Source organism: Rhinolophus sinicus, chromosome 1 (assembly GCF_057876585.1).
Source record: "Rhinolophus sinicus isolate RSI-liver-muscle chromosome 1, RSI-T2T, whole genome shotgun sequence".
NCBI classification, from domain to species: domain Eukaryota; kingdom Metazoa; phylum Chordata; class Mammalia; order Chiroptera; family Rhinolophidae; genus Rhinolophus; species Rhinolophus sinicus.
The window spans coordinates 106,168,177-106,184,948 of NC_142501.1; the positions used below are offsets into that span (position 1 = coordinate 106,168,177).

Here is a 16,772-nt window from a genome sequence, read left to right on the forward strand (position 1 = left end):
AGTAAAGTTGCCGGTGACAAAATCAACATACAAAAGTCCATTGCATTCCTATGTACTAACAATGAAATTTGAGAAAAAGAAATACAAAAAACAATTCCTTTTGCAATTGCAGCAAAAAGAATAAAGTACCTAGGAATAAACTTAACCAAGGATGTGAAACACCTATATGCTGAAAACTACAAGACATTTTTAAAAGAAATTGAAGAAGACACAAAGAAATGGAAAGACATTCCGTGCTCATGGATTGGAAGAATCAACATAGTTAAAAGGGCCATATTACCCAAAGCAATATAGAGATTTAAAGCAATCCCCATCTAAATCCCAATGGCATTTTTGAAAGAAGTAGAACCAAACATTATCAGATTTGTTTGGAACCACAAAAGACTCCGAATAGCCAAAGCAATCTTCAGAAAAAAGAACAATGCTGGAGGCATCACACTCCCTGACTTTAACTTGTACTACAGGGCTACAATAAACAAGACAGCATGGTATTGGCAGAAAAACAGACACATGGACCAATGGAATAGAATTGAGAACCCAGAAATAAAACCACATAAATATGGACAGATAAAGAAGCAAAAAACATGCAATGGAGAAAAGACAGCCTCTTCAATAAATGGTGCTGGGAGAATTGGATAGCCACGTGCGAAAGAATGAAACTGGACTGCTGTCTGTCACCATGTACGAAAATTAATTCAAAATGGATCAAAGACTTAAGCATAAGACCTGAAACAATAAACTGCATAGAAGAAAACCTAGGTAGTAAACTGTTGGACCTTGGGATCAAAGAGCACTTTATCTCTATATTACGTAAAATCATAACTTTTCTTGCATTCTTGCAGCTTTTCCTACCTGTCATCCTCCTTCTCTCCTTCCATTGGACTCCAACCTTCTTTAAGGTGTGGCCTCAGACCCCTACTCTCACCACTTACTCTCTTCTTTTACATAAGCTTCTGACTTCCCATGCCATCAGTGCACTAAAACGTTTTTGAGGGTCCTCTCCTTCTGGAGCCCTTATCCTGCTTTACTTCTCAGCAGCAGCTGATAAGAATGCCTACATGCTTTCTATGGTCTCCTAACCCCAATTCATTTGTAAACAGCAGCCCTGGTGGTCAGGCCTTGACCCTTTCTATTCCTCCTTTGAAATTCTCTGTTTCTTAAATCCCAATGCTGCCAACCTGATTCCCCATCTACAATTGCAGCCTTGACCCCTTTGCTAAGGTCATCTGTACTTTCCTTTCTTCCCTCTCATTCTCATGGCCAGTGTCCTCAACCACGCACTCAGAATCCATGACGTGCTGTGGATCAGCTCATCTTGTCCAATTGAGGTTCATTCCTATCAGTGTTACTTTTGAGTGTAGTGTTATTTTTGGCTCTTGAGATGGTGACCAGCACTCTCCATTCTGTTGGTCTCCTACAATGCAAATGTTTTTCACAAGCTGCAGTTTATCCACTCTTAGCCATGGGGTTTTTTTGTGTGTTTAGTTTGAATAATTTTTTATTCCATAGAAACGTGACTTGACCTATGGAAGTCTTCTTCTGAAATGCCTTTCACATGTACACTCAACTATCTCATTTGCAGGCTTGAATAAGCTAGAGTTATCCCTTCTTCCCAGTCCAGATTCTTTCTCTCAACATTGTGCGGATCAAATACCTTAACCCAGGTAATGTTTCTCCAGGGGAGACTCACGACTTGAGAGCCTTCAAGCGAAGTGATGGCTATTGGCTGAATTGGTTGAAAGCTGTCATTATTCAATTTTGATTCACAGGGTAGAGCTTACGGTGGCTAATCATTCTATGTCAAGGTCCTACCTCATTCCTATAGGACCCTGCAGGCAGTCCCTCATTATTTTTGTATGAGCTTAATCAGTTGAGGTATGCTTACACATTTTTCAATTTTGTTGATGTTCGATATTATTTTATATGAATTTCAGGTGTCTAGCACAGCGCTTAGATATTTATATAAGAAGTGAACCACTGACTTGTCTACAGCCACCTAGCATTATACCTAGTCATGAGCACAGTGTTAACTATAAACTCTATTCCCTATGCTTTACGTTATATCCGCATGACTATTTGGTGGCGACCCATTTGTACTCCTTAATCCCTTCACCTTTTTCACCCTGCTCCCACCTCCCTTCCCATCTATCATCAGATACATCTAGTACCGTCCTGAGACCATGCACTGTCATTACAGTATTATTGACTACATTCCTTGTGTTATATACCCTACATCCCCATGACTACTTGTAACAACCAATGTGTACTTTGTAATGCCTTCCTCTTTTGCACCCTCTTCCTCAACCCCCTTTCGAGCTGGCAACCAGCAAAATGTTCTCTGTATCTATGAGTTTGTTACTGTCTATTTTGTTCTTGAAATTCCACCGATGAGCAAAATCACATTGCAAGTGTCTTTCTCTACGTGACATACCCCATTCAGCAGAATACCTACCAGGTCCCTCCATGCTGCCGCAGATGGCAAGAACCCATTCCCTTCCCCGGCCGAGCAATGTTCCATTGTATATATGTACCCCATGCATATATCGTTATCCATTCATCCATCCATGGACATCCAGGCTGCCTCCGTATGTGGGCTATTGTAAATAATGCTGCAATGACACGGAGGCACATGTCCCTTACAAGTAGCATTTGGGGTTTTATTGGATAAACCCCAGAAGAGGGATGACTGCGTCCTTCTTTGACTCTCGTTATAGCCTTTGTTTTAAAGTCTATTTTGTGGGGTGTAAGTATTCCTCTTAAAGCTTTTGTTGTTGTTTGTTTCTATTGACATGTAAATCTATGTTCCTTCCCTTTATCTTCAGTCTCTGTGACTTTCGATCTGAAATGAGTCTCTTGTAGGCAGCATACTCCTATGGAAGGGTTTTATTTTCGTACCCATTCAGCCACCCTATCTTCAGTTTGGAGCATTTAATCCATTTACATTGAAAGTAACGGTTGATAGATATATACTTGTTGGCACTGTATTATTCCCATTTTTAATTTTTTTTCCCTACCTTAAAAGTGTGCCTGTAAAATTTCTTGTAATAGTGGTTGGTGATGAGAAACTCCTTTAGTGCTTTTTTGTTTTTGTTTCGGTTTTTGTTTTTGTTTTGTTTTGTTTTGTTTTGTTTTGTTTTGTTTTGTTTTGTTTTGTTTTGTTTTGTCTGGGAAACCCTTTATTGGGTCTTTGATTCTAAATGACAGCTTTGCTGGGTCCAGGAATCTTGGTTGTGGACCTAGCCTTTCATCACTTGGAATATCTGTAGCCACTCCCTTCTGGCCTGCAGAGCTTCTTTTCAGAAATCAGCTGAGAGTCTTGTGGGGGCTCCCTTTTAGAATACTAATTGCTTTTCTCTTGCTGCATTTAACATTCTTTCTTTGAGTTTAAACATTGGCATTTTAATTATGATGTGTCCTGGTGTTGTCCTGTTCAGGCTCATGTTGTTTGGGACTCTGCACTTCCTGGGTTCCTATGTCTATTTCCTTCACCAATTATCTTGGTTATTTCAGTCATTATTCCTTCAAATAGGTTTTCAATTCCTTCCATTCTCTCTTCTCCTCCTGGTACCTCTCGGATGTGAATGTTAATGAGCTGGATGTTGTCCATGAGGCCCCTTGACTATGCTCACTTTTGGATTTTTTTTCTTTCTTTTTTTTTTCTTTCTGCTGTTCTGATGAGCTGTTTTCTGTTATCTTATGTCTAAATGACTGATGAAGTACTTCTGCTTCATCTAATCTACTATCGATTCCCTCTCAGGTATTCTTAATTTCAGTTACTGTAGCTTCATTTCTGACTAATTCTTTTTTATGTTTTCGATCTCCATTTTAATGTCTCTATGTCTCTGTTGTTGTTCTCCCTGAGATCATTGAGCATCCTTATAAACCGTGCTTTGAACTCTGCATCTGGTAGATTGTCTCCATCTTGTTCAGGTTTTTTCTGGAGGTTGTACCCTTCTTTCATTTGACACATGTTTCTTTAACTCCCAAATTTTGGCTGACTCCCCATATTTGTTTCCATGTATAAGGTTGGGCGGCTATGTCTCCCAGTCCTACTAGAGTGGCCTTATCTATTAGGTGTCCTGTGGGGCTCAGTGGCGCATTCTCCGTTTTCACTAGAGCTGGATGCTGGAAGGAGGTCCTCTGTGTGGACTGCGTGTGCTCTCCTGTTGTAATTCAGCCCTGGTGGTTGTTTGCATGTCAAAGGGAGGGATTGACCCTAGGACTGATGGGTTGTGAGGACTGGCTGTGACCATAGTGGAGGAGCTGTTGTGCAGGGGTGACCCCACAGAGCAGGATTTGCTTCAGCAGGGCTCTGGTGCCTACACAGGGCGCCCTTTCGGTGTGTCTTTTTGTCGGCAACTTGGAGATGCTGCCGCTCAATCTGACTATCCTGCCCTGAGGACGTCTGGGAGGGGCCCCACCACAGTCCAAGTTCAGCGGCAGCCTCGCCCTGCCTGGGGCCACCTGGCTTGTGCCACAGAGCAGTCTGCAGATGGCCACCGCATGCTCTGCGTATGGATGGGCTTTGAGAATTCAAGTTGTGAACAGAGGCCAGGTGCCGCAGCTGCTTCAGAAGTAAAGGATATGCTGAATGCAGATGCTGCTTGTTTGGGTTCGTGAACCTTTGAGAGATTTGACGAATGTCAGTAGCATGAAAAAGACATGTCGTTTTTGTGGAAAGACACTGCTTGGGGCTTCGGTGGGCCTGCATGGTGGGTGGTGTGGGGTCTTAGGGAATCACCAGGGAAGGACTGCACAGTGTTATTCAGGTTGAGGAGACTCAGATGTGTCGGCCACCCAGATCTGCATGCAGAAGGGTGAAGGATCAGGAAAGAAACTAAGGATTCTCCCAGTACCTCTGTCTCAGACAAAGCTGCCCCTCCAGCCTTCGCTTTGAGGCCAGACAACCCCTTATGGCCCTGGCATCTTTTGAGCTGCTGCTCCAGGCTGGAGCTCAGAACAAGTGAGCCCGTCAGTGAGTAAGTCTCTGCCCAAGCCCTGTAAGAGGATGGCCTGGGACTCTAGTCATCCTCCTCACCCAACCACAATGTCCACTGGTTTTCACGGCCAGAAGTAATGGGGACATCTCTCTTTGATACTGGAACCATGGGCTAGGGAGCATAGTGTGGGGTGGGACCCTTCGCTCTTTCACCACATGTTCGTCATAACCAACATATCCCTCCTGATGTTTTTAACAGTCACATGGGGCAGTGGGACCAGCCTGTTCCATTTTGTTGCCTCTCCTACCAGTCTCGAGGTAATTTTTTCTACATATCCTTAGAGGTAGAACTTTGGTTCCGCTGTACTTCAGGTCATTCTCAGTGGTGACAGTTCTGTAGTTTAATTGTAATTTCAATGTGGTCATGAGAGGAGGCAAGCACAACATTTACCTACTCTTCCATGTGGACCACAAATCCCCAATTTTTTTTGTTGGGGGTATATTGGGGGACAGTGTATTTTTCTAGGACCCATCAGCTACGTGTCAATTAGTTGCCTTCCAATCTTGTTGTGGGAGGTGCAGCCCATCTCCAAGTGAAGTCATCATTCTCAATCTCGTTGTGGAGGGCGCAGCTACTGGTGCATGTGGGACTCGAACCAGCAACTTGGAGTTATGAGCGTTGCACTCTAACTGCTAAGCCAACCGGGCATCCACCCGTGGCTCAGCTCCATGCTGAAATCATTGTTTCTCACTTGTTCATGTGGGAATCGAACTGGTGACCTTGGTGTCACGAGCACCGCTCTCCAACCACTGAATCCCCAAATTTTCAATTATCAATTCCTCAATGGATTTCTCTTTAAAAAAGTAAGGTCGCAACTTCCGACACTCGCATTCACGGAAGGCTCCTTATCAACCTATTGTCACGTCATTTGTATGAAAAGTACACTACCACAATGTCACTAAGGTATACGAAGTCCAGACAGTTTTTAAGTTTCTTCAGCCACAGGCAGACCCATGAACATAATCTTCTCTTTCCCTGGATAGGCATGTCTGTCTAAAGCACTTGCACAGACCTGGCCACTGTGCCTGAAAGACACCAGCTGGTAGGTGCATCCACCTCAGCAGTCCACCTCAGGGTTCACAGTACAATCTTCTGACTGGAAATCCTAGGCGGCCTCTCCTACAGGGCACAGGAGGATGGCAGGCGAATGTCGTTCTGCTTAGGAAACAGTGGTATGGGTTTCACTATCTATCAGGAAATCGTCATCCTGGATGACACATCAATCTTTCCTGAGACCAGATTGTTACATCTTCGAAAGTCTGATAATGCAAGTGAATGAAAATCTTAGTTGCTAAACTTGCAATGCTAGGAGCATTATGTGACTATGTAAGGCCCCGCTTGAACAGCCGTGTCTACTTTCTCACTGCCATCTCTTTTCTTTTTGAAAATCCAACAAAGAGAAATGTACTTTTCAGGAAACACGTGCATAATGAACTCGCATTCAATCTTGATGAAGGAAACAAATTAGACTACGATAAGGAATTCATTTTCCAAGTCTCACTGAAGAGTTTAGATTATAAGAGAAACTCAGCATTCTAGATGAAGTCATTACTCAGATTTCTGGACTCAAACAACATCTGTAGTGCAGTGTGAACGGCAGCACTAATGACAATAGCCAAAAGCTGGGAAATCCCAGATGTTGGAGAAACGAATGGAGAAACACATTGTCGTATACATCAAATACTGCTTTTAGACTATCACAATCTCTTTCTACTAAAATCTTACTACAGAATTCACTAATTTTATGAACTCAGACGCTTACCCCTGTAAAGACGATTTACATTACTGTCAACAAGGACTGTCAATATGACAGTTTTCTGATTGTGCAAAATAGTCTTAGGTGCTACTACTACCGAAGTGAATATTCCCTTAGTATGACAGAAACCAGGAGATTGACTTACTGAACTTATACGTAAGAGGAGTCTCTGAAGCTGTTTAACTATGCCGGCTTCCTTTGCGGTTGTCACTTGGAAATCCATATTTTCATTTTCTAGCCTAAAATGTATATTTGGAAATAATTATTTTCACACATTGATTAAAAACATACCACATAATCTCTGGACAAACATCTGAAGTTCCAATTGTGTAAAATCTTACAATTTGAAAAGCACGTGATTGAGCAAGTGTGCAATTTTTGTAGTGTTCTGTGGATAATGTGTAAGATTTAGAGATAATAATATACACCAATTATGCTCTTCAAAGTAGCTCAAAGCTAAAATTTTAACCAACGTAAACACTCATGAATTTATTATTATAACTGATGTAATTCTCATGCTCTACTACACGTCCACTTCATAACTATTCAAGTTACTGTCTGTGCTGCTGTAAATCATACTTTGGCACAGGATCTTGCATCTTCTCTGCACGTCTTGAGTCCTCTGCATGTTGATCTCGTGCTTCTTGGAACTACAATACAGAAGAAATTAGGTTTAACTATTGAAGATCTAGTACAAATCTACCTCTTTGTGTTACTGAAATTTGATTGGCACACAACCACACTCCTTCATCTACATTTGGTTTATGGCTACTTCCTGTTGTAACAGCAGAGCTCAGTTGTGAGAACAGAGACCTTATGGCCTACAAAGTCTAACACGATGTATTCCGAGCACCCCACCAATTCTAATATCAAACACTCACCTTTGGGAACGACCATGGTCATTGCTGTGATAATGAGAGTAAACAGGCTGCTCTGGGGACAGCCAGATATTTATTGGACTAGTTTAGGGGCAATGTCTACCTAGGAGCCACAATGCCTGTGTTTGAATCTCAAGGCCACCAGTTCTTAGCTGTGTGACCTTGAGCAACGTACTGAAAATTTCTGGGTCTCAGTTTCTTCATCTGTAAAATGGAGATAATAATGGCATTGACCTCACTGGGTGTTGGGAATATTAAATTAGGGAGGACACGTAAAGTAGTTAGAAGAAGACGTGGCACGTAGTAAAATTGAAGGGTTTGAAATTAGCATCATTATTGTCACTGGTTTTAATATTCTGATAAAATGTGAGATTTTGTACAGATGGTATGCCAATGGAAGTGGTCTCTTACACAAGTTACACTGAAATCCTTCTTCATACGATTGGCAACGGCAGCAAATGGGGAGCGTGAGGCCCAGAATATAGCCCCCATCCTTCATAAAAATTTTACCAATACCACTAGCTAGCTGTAATTTTTGTCTGCTTGTAATAATTTGCCAGTTATTTTGTGCTGAGACAAGTAAAGAGTTAACAGGTGCGGGCTTGTGAGCTGGCAGGAGCGAGCTTAATCACTAACTGCTTGGCTCTGAAGGCGCTGGCCGGCACTGCACCTGCAAGCTGACAAGCTCCTTACATCCATCACAGGTGCGAGGAGAACAGTTCCCAATCAAAGAGCAGCACTGTGCAAGCAGACATCCATCACAGATGGGAACAGGACAGTTCCCGGGAGAAGACAATTGTAATGGCAGCCCCACTGAAGCTGACAATCATCCTACACGCTGCATGGGAAAATATAAAACCCCAGCACAACTTCTCCTCGGTGCATCTGTCTCCAACGGGCTCTGCCCTGGCAAAACTCCTTTTGCCAGTATTTCTCTTACCCTCTGTCTCAGCAGTTCTGTCAGACTGTCCTGGCCAGTTCCAGTAGAAAACTCTCTCTCTGCCTGACTTTCAATAAATGCTTTCTCACTTTGCAGAGTCTTGTGAATACTTTCTCATTCTGCGAACGACCATGAGTTACTTCTACACCAATACACTTCGTTCTGGACTGTTCAGTGGGCAAAGACCACGGACTATAATGCAGAAACCACCTCGGGACTGAGCGTACAGTGCACATGACCATGAGAGGCAGGGTAAAGCCACTGACATGGAAAGAATGGACTCTAGTGCTAAATCCAACTTCCCGGATCACTTCATTCACAGCGAATGTGTATGCTGGGCTGCGTTCCCAAGTGCTCTGAGAAGCAGATGAAAGCAACATGCTCGGGCGGATCAGAAAAGCCGTCCCCAGGTCTTCCCAGTTACTCACGTGCTGTCAATCTCTGCACATCCCAGTGCGACTGAGGAGTGAAGAGAGGCCGGTGTCCTGTTCTTTTATTTACACATGGGAGCACTGAGCGTTTGATTGAATAATTCTCTATTAGATTAAGTGCATTATTTTCTATTTAACTGTTTAAGATACGTTTTCAATAAAAGCTTAACTATATCCATGTCTCCAAGAGGAAAGTATCGGTGTGGTTTAGAATATTTGATTTTATCCTATCTACTGTTCAGCGGATATTTTCAATTTATACAAGGATAGGAGCCATGATATCAAATACTATTTCCCGTTAGACAAATTCGTACTGTAAAAGACAAGATATCGCTCATGAAGAAAATTTTAACAATGTAAAATTCAGGGCTAGATTGCTCTGCACAGACTGGCTGACAAGTGCTGAGGAGAAGAAGCTCAGTGAGAGTTCGAGCAGCCACAGGAAGCTTCACGGAGAGGAGAGCGTGGGAGCCGGGCGTCCCGGGGCAGGGGAATAAAACATAGGCTCCCACCGTCACTTGCAAACTGATGTTCACAGCAGAATTATTAATAGCCAAAAAGTGGAAACAACACAACGTTCCATCAACTGATGAACGGATACGTATTTTATCCACAAAGTGAAGTAACGTTGGGCAATAAGTAGAAATAACATATTGACATGGGTTATAACAGGGTTGGGCCCTGGAAACGTGATATTAAGTGAAAGAAGCGAGACATAGAGGAACTCAGATTGTGTGATTTACATGAAATATCGGAATAGGCAAATCTTTAAATACAGAAAGTAGATTGGTGGTTGTCTGGGGCCACGGGACATGGGAAGCTGGGGGTGACAGCTCAGTGATGCGGGGCTTCTTTTGGGGGTGATGGAAATGTTCTATAATTGACTGTGGTGATAGTTGCACGACTCTCTGAATCTCTGCACGAGATTCTGAATCGTACATTTTAAATGGGCGAATTATGTAATATGTGAATTACGGCCTGATAAAGTCGGTTTTTTTGTTTTTTTTTAATCCAATAGTGGATGTAGATCTCGTCTATTGTGGGTGTGCAGGCCTCAATGATCTACACATTCCCATACTTTTACAATATTTTAAAATGGAAAGAAAATTAAGGAAATGCTGACTTTGTTGGTTTGTATCATGACCTTTCTGTACAAGTTAGCCTGATATCCATGAAATATATACAGATTCTATAACCATTCACAAATGTGGCAATAATAAGATAATTTTCCGTATTGTTCTATTAAACATTGTCCTCTGATTGTAAATGGCTGCCTCATCATGGTAATGGAAGTATCACTACAAAATACTGTTTGGTAGAAAAAAAAAGTCTGTCGACTTCTATGAGGAATGCTGCATATTTCTCAACTTTCTCAAGTATATACATTATAAGAAAAAATATACAATAATAATAAACTAATACAAATAAATAAAATAATACACAAAACAGAATGAAAGCCAGAGTTTAAGGAGTAAGTGCATTATAAAGACCATAAAACTATAATAAATTAATTGCAATGAAAATACAAAAGACGCCGCCGTTGAAAATCAGGATCCTAAAACACTTTATATATTTAATCAGCTAGAGCTTAACTGTTGACATGTTAGGTTTCATACATACCTGTCTTCTCATTTGTTCTGATGTCGTCATTAGATCCTGTCTCTCAGCTTCTGGATTCATGCGATCATGTGCTATAACTTCCAGTGAAGCCTCTGGCAGAGATTGTTCGTTTAGGTTGTCAGCTAGCTCTTGTTGCAGTTGTGTCCCAACCACCTAGGAAGATGTTTCTGTTACTGATTTTATATTCACGTGATACTGAATTACGTTGATAAGCTGTAAGACTAACGTGTTAATATAACACATAACGTGAAAGAGATCACCGCATGCATCAATGCACCTTCTTTTCCTCTCACGGACAGTCTGCTGTTTACTGAATCCGCGAGGAGACACAGAAGGTGTTATCCCCAATCACCGTTAGGTTATTTGAACAACCGATTCAGCCCCACTGCCATGCTCCCCTGATGAGTCTGCAGAGCTTTACAGTCTACTGACGTCTCGAAGGGAAATGGGTGCGTCGGTGGCACTCGTGGTAGCACAGTCTACATTGTGGAAAGTGTGCCCCTTTTTTATCTCAGGCTGAGATTGACTTCAGAGGTCCTCACATATGCAGTCCTCTGCTCACATCCTTCCTAGAGATTCCTATATCTTAGAAGAAAACAACCGCCTATCAACGGCCTTCAGGGTCCCATGGAACCTGGCCTCGACCTCCCCGCCGGTTACACGTGAATCCTGCCACCCCTCACTCGTCAGAAAATGGAGATCCAATGCCAAATTAATAAACCACAGACAGCTACAATTCTTTCTTTTTGAATTGGACAAACCTATGTCCAAATGATAGTAATTGGGCCTTCTGATCAGAAATATGAATAAATCATTTGTAAAAGCATTCAAAGAAAAAGAAATGTAGCAGTGGGAAGATTAAATCACATATACTTTCGCTAAAACTCAGCACAGTTGTCCCAAATTGTGATTTAATGAAAATGTATCTTCCTGTAAAGAGTTGAGCGATCATAAGAGTACATTATTTGAAAAGGAAATATTTCCATATGTAAATCAAATTGACATGACTATCAACCAGATTATAACAACTTAAATGTATAGGATGCTACTGAAGGAAATATTGAGGGACAGCGTCTACACTTTGGGTCATCTGGGAAATCTAGGATTAACTGTCTAGGTAATGCACTGAATGGAACCTGAATCTCCAAAAACTTTGGAGACAGGAGCCTGTCTATTGATCTGCTTCACAATGGTATTAGACTGTGGTGACAGAAATATTCAATTATTATTTTACCAGGACAAGACTAAATTGATAATATCAATCTATATCTATTAACAAATTCTGCTTTGGAATTTTAAGGGCAACACAATGTCTTTCCTCAAAGTGAAGCACCTCGCAGGTCTAATTTTTATTTGCTGGATACAATGTATGCTTTTAAGCTGCGACAGCAAATACCTTTGTAGCATACATAGTTTTAACATTCAATGACATTCAACATTTCCCCATCGTCAAAGATCTGAACATTGCCTTTTCTTGCAGGAAATTTGAAAACTATGTATCTCTGTGGACACTTACTTCTCTTCCTGCTTCAGGGTTTCCGAGCCGATGCAGCCTTGCAATGACGTCAGTGCAGCGATTGATTACCTCCTTATTGCGCTCCTCCAACGCACGGTCTAGTTTCTCAGACTGAGTTTGACATAATTTTACCATATCCTGAAGCTGGTTTTGGATAGTCATTGCTCTCTTGTCATTCATAGCTTCTCTAAGAACATCTCTTATGTGGTGGAACTCAGTTTCTAGGCTACTGAATTTACTTTCAATGTTAGAAAGTCGTTGAGAAAGAATCTCGTTGTTATGTTTGAGGTGAGACATATCGAAATTCAGTTTGTCCCGTAAACCAAACAGTTCCTTTATTGCTCTCTGGAGAAAAAGCTGTATGTATCTTTCGGATTCTTGACGCTGCTCAAAAGCTTGGATAGCAGTAGCCAGTTCAGAACGGTAGGATTCAACTTCTGTTTCCAGTCTTTCTCTGTTTTGTTTTTCACTCCTCAGTTCGAAGGTTAGTCTTTTATTCTCAGCTGTCAGAACATTCAGCTGTTGATGATATTCAAACATTGTTTCCCTTAGCGTTTCCTCATTTAGTTTTATTGTGTCTTGAAGATGGTCAGTCTTTCCTTTTACAACTGCCATGTCCTCAAAATACTTTTTTTCCATTTCCTGATGCTTATTTTTAGCTGTGTCTAGTTCCAGTCTTAATATGGCAATTTCACGCATCAGATCTTTTTGTTTTTCATGACTCTCAGAAACCTAAGTAAAAGAAAAAAGACTTGTAGCTAGCTCTCAATGAAATGACATATCGTGATAGCCTCTCAAATTACAGAAGAACCTATATGTTTGTACAATGAAAAGCTTGCAATAAATGGATATCCCACTGATTGCAATAAATGGGTATCCCAAATCTCCAACTTTATACAAGCATAAATTTCCCAACGTTCAAAAATTTAATATAAGATGCTGAATCCATGAAAGTGAAAAACAGAATTTTCAAATCCAAAGAGAATTTTAAGAGTCTCAGATTTGGAAAAGATACACAATGAGAAGGCATAAATGGTTAAGAAATCGACACGCACTTTAAAATAGAGTTTACAGTTTGAGAATATAGTAAATTCACAGTAAAAGTAGAAACTCTGCATATGTTCGGATACATTAAATTTCCTAAAGTTCTTTTTTTCTGAGACTATTCCATAGATATTCTAATTTCCCAATATTTTCATAGTCAGTTATGAAAATTACATCTCGTAATGACTGATAAATCCAGGCATTACACTAAGTTGTTATATACATGGATGAACTCAGTATCTGTCACAATCTGACACAGAGAGATGGAAAAGATCAGCACGTTCAGGATTTTCCCCAGGACTTCAGACTCTACAACACTGTTCTCGCACCAAACCCAGTGTTTCCCCTTGTGTTAATACATAAATTGAAGGGGTCTTAGAAATTCACGAGGTTATTTGCTGCTCAGTAACTTTGATTTCCTCTTCATAATGTTTAAAGTAGTTATAAATATGACATAGGGGGAAACATACTGACCTATTAGACTGGGAATAAAATTCTCATCAGTAAATTATCATGGGATATATCCTGGCATATCATCTGCTTCGGAAGTTCATTGTACTGAAATAGGATGCTACTGGGAGCAAATTGTGACTTTTCTCAGAAGGAGGAGAATGAATGCAAAATATGGTCTCCGGCCTGGCTACACATTAACATCAGTGGAAGTGAAAACTAATCTCTGTATTAATACAGCAAGGGGATAAAATCACTGCCGAACACTGGAACACCTATTGATAATAGCAATAGTTTTGAGATTACAGAAAGCTCGTAGATTCTTACAAAAATTATTGAAAGCCTTCTGTATGGCTGAGACCACTGTGAATGTCACTACTTTCTGTTGGACATAAATGGATTTGAATCAAGAACATCATTTACTGCAACGGACCAAAAATGTCCCTGCACATAGAACACACACACACACACACACACACACACACACAACACTCTCTCACACACAAATGCACTCTTATACACATGCACACACACACATTCTTATACACCCACACACTCTCACACACACAAACATTCTTATACACACACATACAGACACACACACACAACACTCTCTCACACACAAATGCACTCTTATACACACGCACACACACACATTCTTATACACCCACACACTCTCACACACACACAAACATTCTTATACACACAGACACACACACATAGACCCACAAACACACACATACATATGCTTTTAAAATCGTGAAGATTTCCCATATGTACTGTGTTGGTTCTAAAAAACATATACGCACACAAATACACATGTGTTTGAAAATGACTAAACAAAATATCTCAGAATTATTTTCTTAACATCTATTTCTTTCTCCTTTTGTTTGCAAAAGTTGTTAGTCAGAATTGCGTCTTGCAACATTCTGTCATTCTGCTCTCGAGAACGTCTCCTCTGAGTGTCATTTTGCTCCAGTGCCACCTAGCGAATCCAGTATGAACCAAGTAAAATTAGAATATAATTAAAATTTAATTGTTAAACTTCTTAATCGATGTTTACTTACTCCCAAATTCATGGACTACAACTAGGAAGTGGCAGATAAAGTGCCTCAGTCGAAAGTGAGAGAAAAAACATGAGCCTGCCAATCTAATTCTGTCCCTCTTTGAACTAAACAATTCGTTAGATGTTAAATCCACCCAAAAATGAATTAGTAGATGATTGTTAATGTTACAGAGGCTTCCTCCCTTAAAATATTTCACCCCACTGTATCTTTATTAGTGAGTACCTACAGGGAACCTAACAACTTTTTTAAAGCTTAATACCTGGAGAAGAGGCAAACTTTAAGTTATTAGGAGCCAAAATCATTCACATGAAACAGAAAGAGAAGCAAATTCATAAACAATAATTCAAAGTATATACTGTGAATGGGTTATGCATTCATAGAGTTACCTGTTGCATCCTGTTCCAATTGATTCTAATACCCACTGAGGTGAGCAGATAGCAACAATGAGTAACCCTGACTCATTTCCTACACCAAAATGAAAGGAACTCGAAAGTGAATGCTTGTACCCTAACCCAGAAGGTCTCATCGTGCAGGGTGTGATTCTCTTAATAGGCAGGTGAGTTGATCTCATGACCCCGTCCTCTCCCTCAATGTAGACTCGGAAGTCAATGACACAGAGGTCCCAAGGCAGAGTCCATCTCTAACCCCGGCCTTAGTGAGTAGCCATACAAAACTCCAAATTTTGAACCACTGAGAATGATGACTCCTTTCACATGAGTCCGACTCGGTGGTCAGCATTTGTACAGTGTCCATAACTTCAACTGTTTAATCGTCTGATTCAAGGGTCGATGGTACCTTCTTTATCAGGTAAGAAAGTTATAACAATGAAGAGGCAAACAATATTCAGGACTTTTGTTTTGTGTTTTGCTTTTTGCCTCAATTCCAGGAATCAAATTGATTTACAAGTAGCTATAGATTCTAACAATATTTCAAGTTTCGTAAGCAGTGCAAATGTGATGAAAATAATATTCCATTATGACCTCTTGACTCTGAAAAGGCTACCTTGAAAGTGAACTTCAATGGACTATGTTACACTATTGATGCATAAAAATGACATTATACTAGAAATTTAAAAGAAAATTTTCACGTACATGACAGTGGTTATTTTCACGTCCATCAAGCCTCACTTGTTCTTTCTCTGATTCCGTGCTTAAGTGTATCTCTGTGGAGAAATCTATATATTAGTTAAAATGAACTACTCAGGACACTGTGATACAAACTGTAGTCTCTATAAAAACAGAAAATAACATGGTATCAATTGAGAGTTAAGCTTAGTCTTTCACTGAACACTGACTGAAAAATACTTCCGATTATCTAAAACCGCAACAAACTATTTGGGAAATCACTGATGTCAAAAAGTTGAAGGCATACAAACATGGCAAAATCCACTCACGAATTCATTCACCCAACTTCAACGAAAAAGCAGTCAGACACAAAACACATTTTATAAATACGGGAAGACAGATCAAGTCGCAGTGTACTCTGTTCTCTACCCCCTCAGAGTACCTTTTCCACAACACCCTAAGATTCAACTGCAACATCTTTCACGGTTTCCAGAATCTGTGTTACTGTTTATGCCTTTATCGGTGTACACTTTTCCTCATACCTGAAATGCTGTCCTCTACTATTCTGACAAAGTCCCTTTCGTCTTTGAGGATTCAGCACTGGGCTTTAAGGAAGAACAGAGGTAAGAGGGGACAGGCTACGTGTTCACAGCTGCGAAGGAAGTACAATGCAGCATATTCTCAGCGATCCCCTTACGACCGAAAAAGTCACCTCTGAAGTACATAAAGCCATAGAAAATCCAAGCAATACTTCAATATTTGGTTTCAGAAGGTGCTTTTTCAGTAACACCGAATAGAGTTATGACTAATTCTTGGGAATTAATGCAGGGCTATAAAACTAAAGTTAAGAAACCACATTTCATCTCAATAGACAATCTTTCGACCTCTTCCTACGTTTCCCATCTGGTTCAATCATTCTACACATAATCCTGCTGCCCACTCCCCAGTGTCCGCTCAATGTTACTCTGAAGGAAATCATGCTGTCAACGCATTCTGATTCTTATTT

At 40.6% G+C, this 16,772-nt stretch overlaps 1 protein-coding gene across 2 annotated transcripts in view; it reads right to left on the reverse strand.

Moving 5' to 3' along the window:
- LOC148759173 (ankyrin repeat domain-containing protein 26-like) overlaps positions 1–16,772 on the reverse strand; it is a 68,265-nt gene that overhangs the window by 8,131 nt on the left and 43,362 nt on the right. For both annotated transcript variants that reach the window (XM_088801493.1, XM_088801281.1), the window contains exons 10-14: positions 15,794–15,864; positions 12,142–12,873; positions 10,626–10,778; positions 7,336–7,406; positions 6,902–6,995 (exon numbers count right to left, since the gene is read on the reverse strand). In XM_088801493.1, the coding sequence (XP_088657619.1) occupies positions 6,902–6,995; positions 7,336–7,406; positions 10,626–10,778; positions 12,142–12,873; positions 15,794–15,864 (1,121 nt within the window). The remainder of the gene's footprint in view (positions 1–6,901; positions 6,996–7,335; positions 7,407–10,625; positions 10,779–12,141; positions 12,874–15,793; positions 15,865–16,772) is intronic.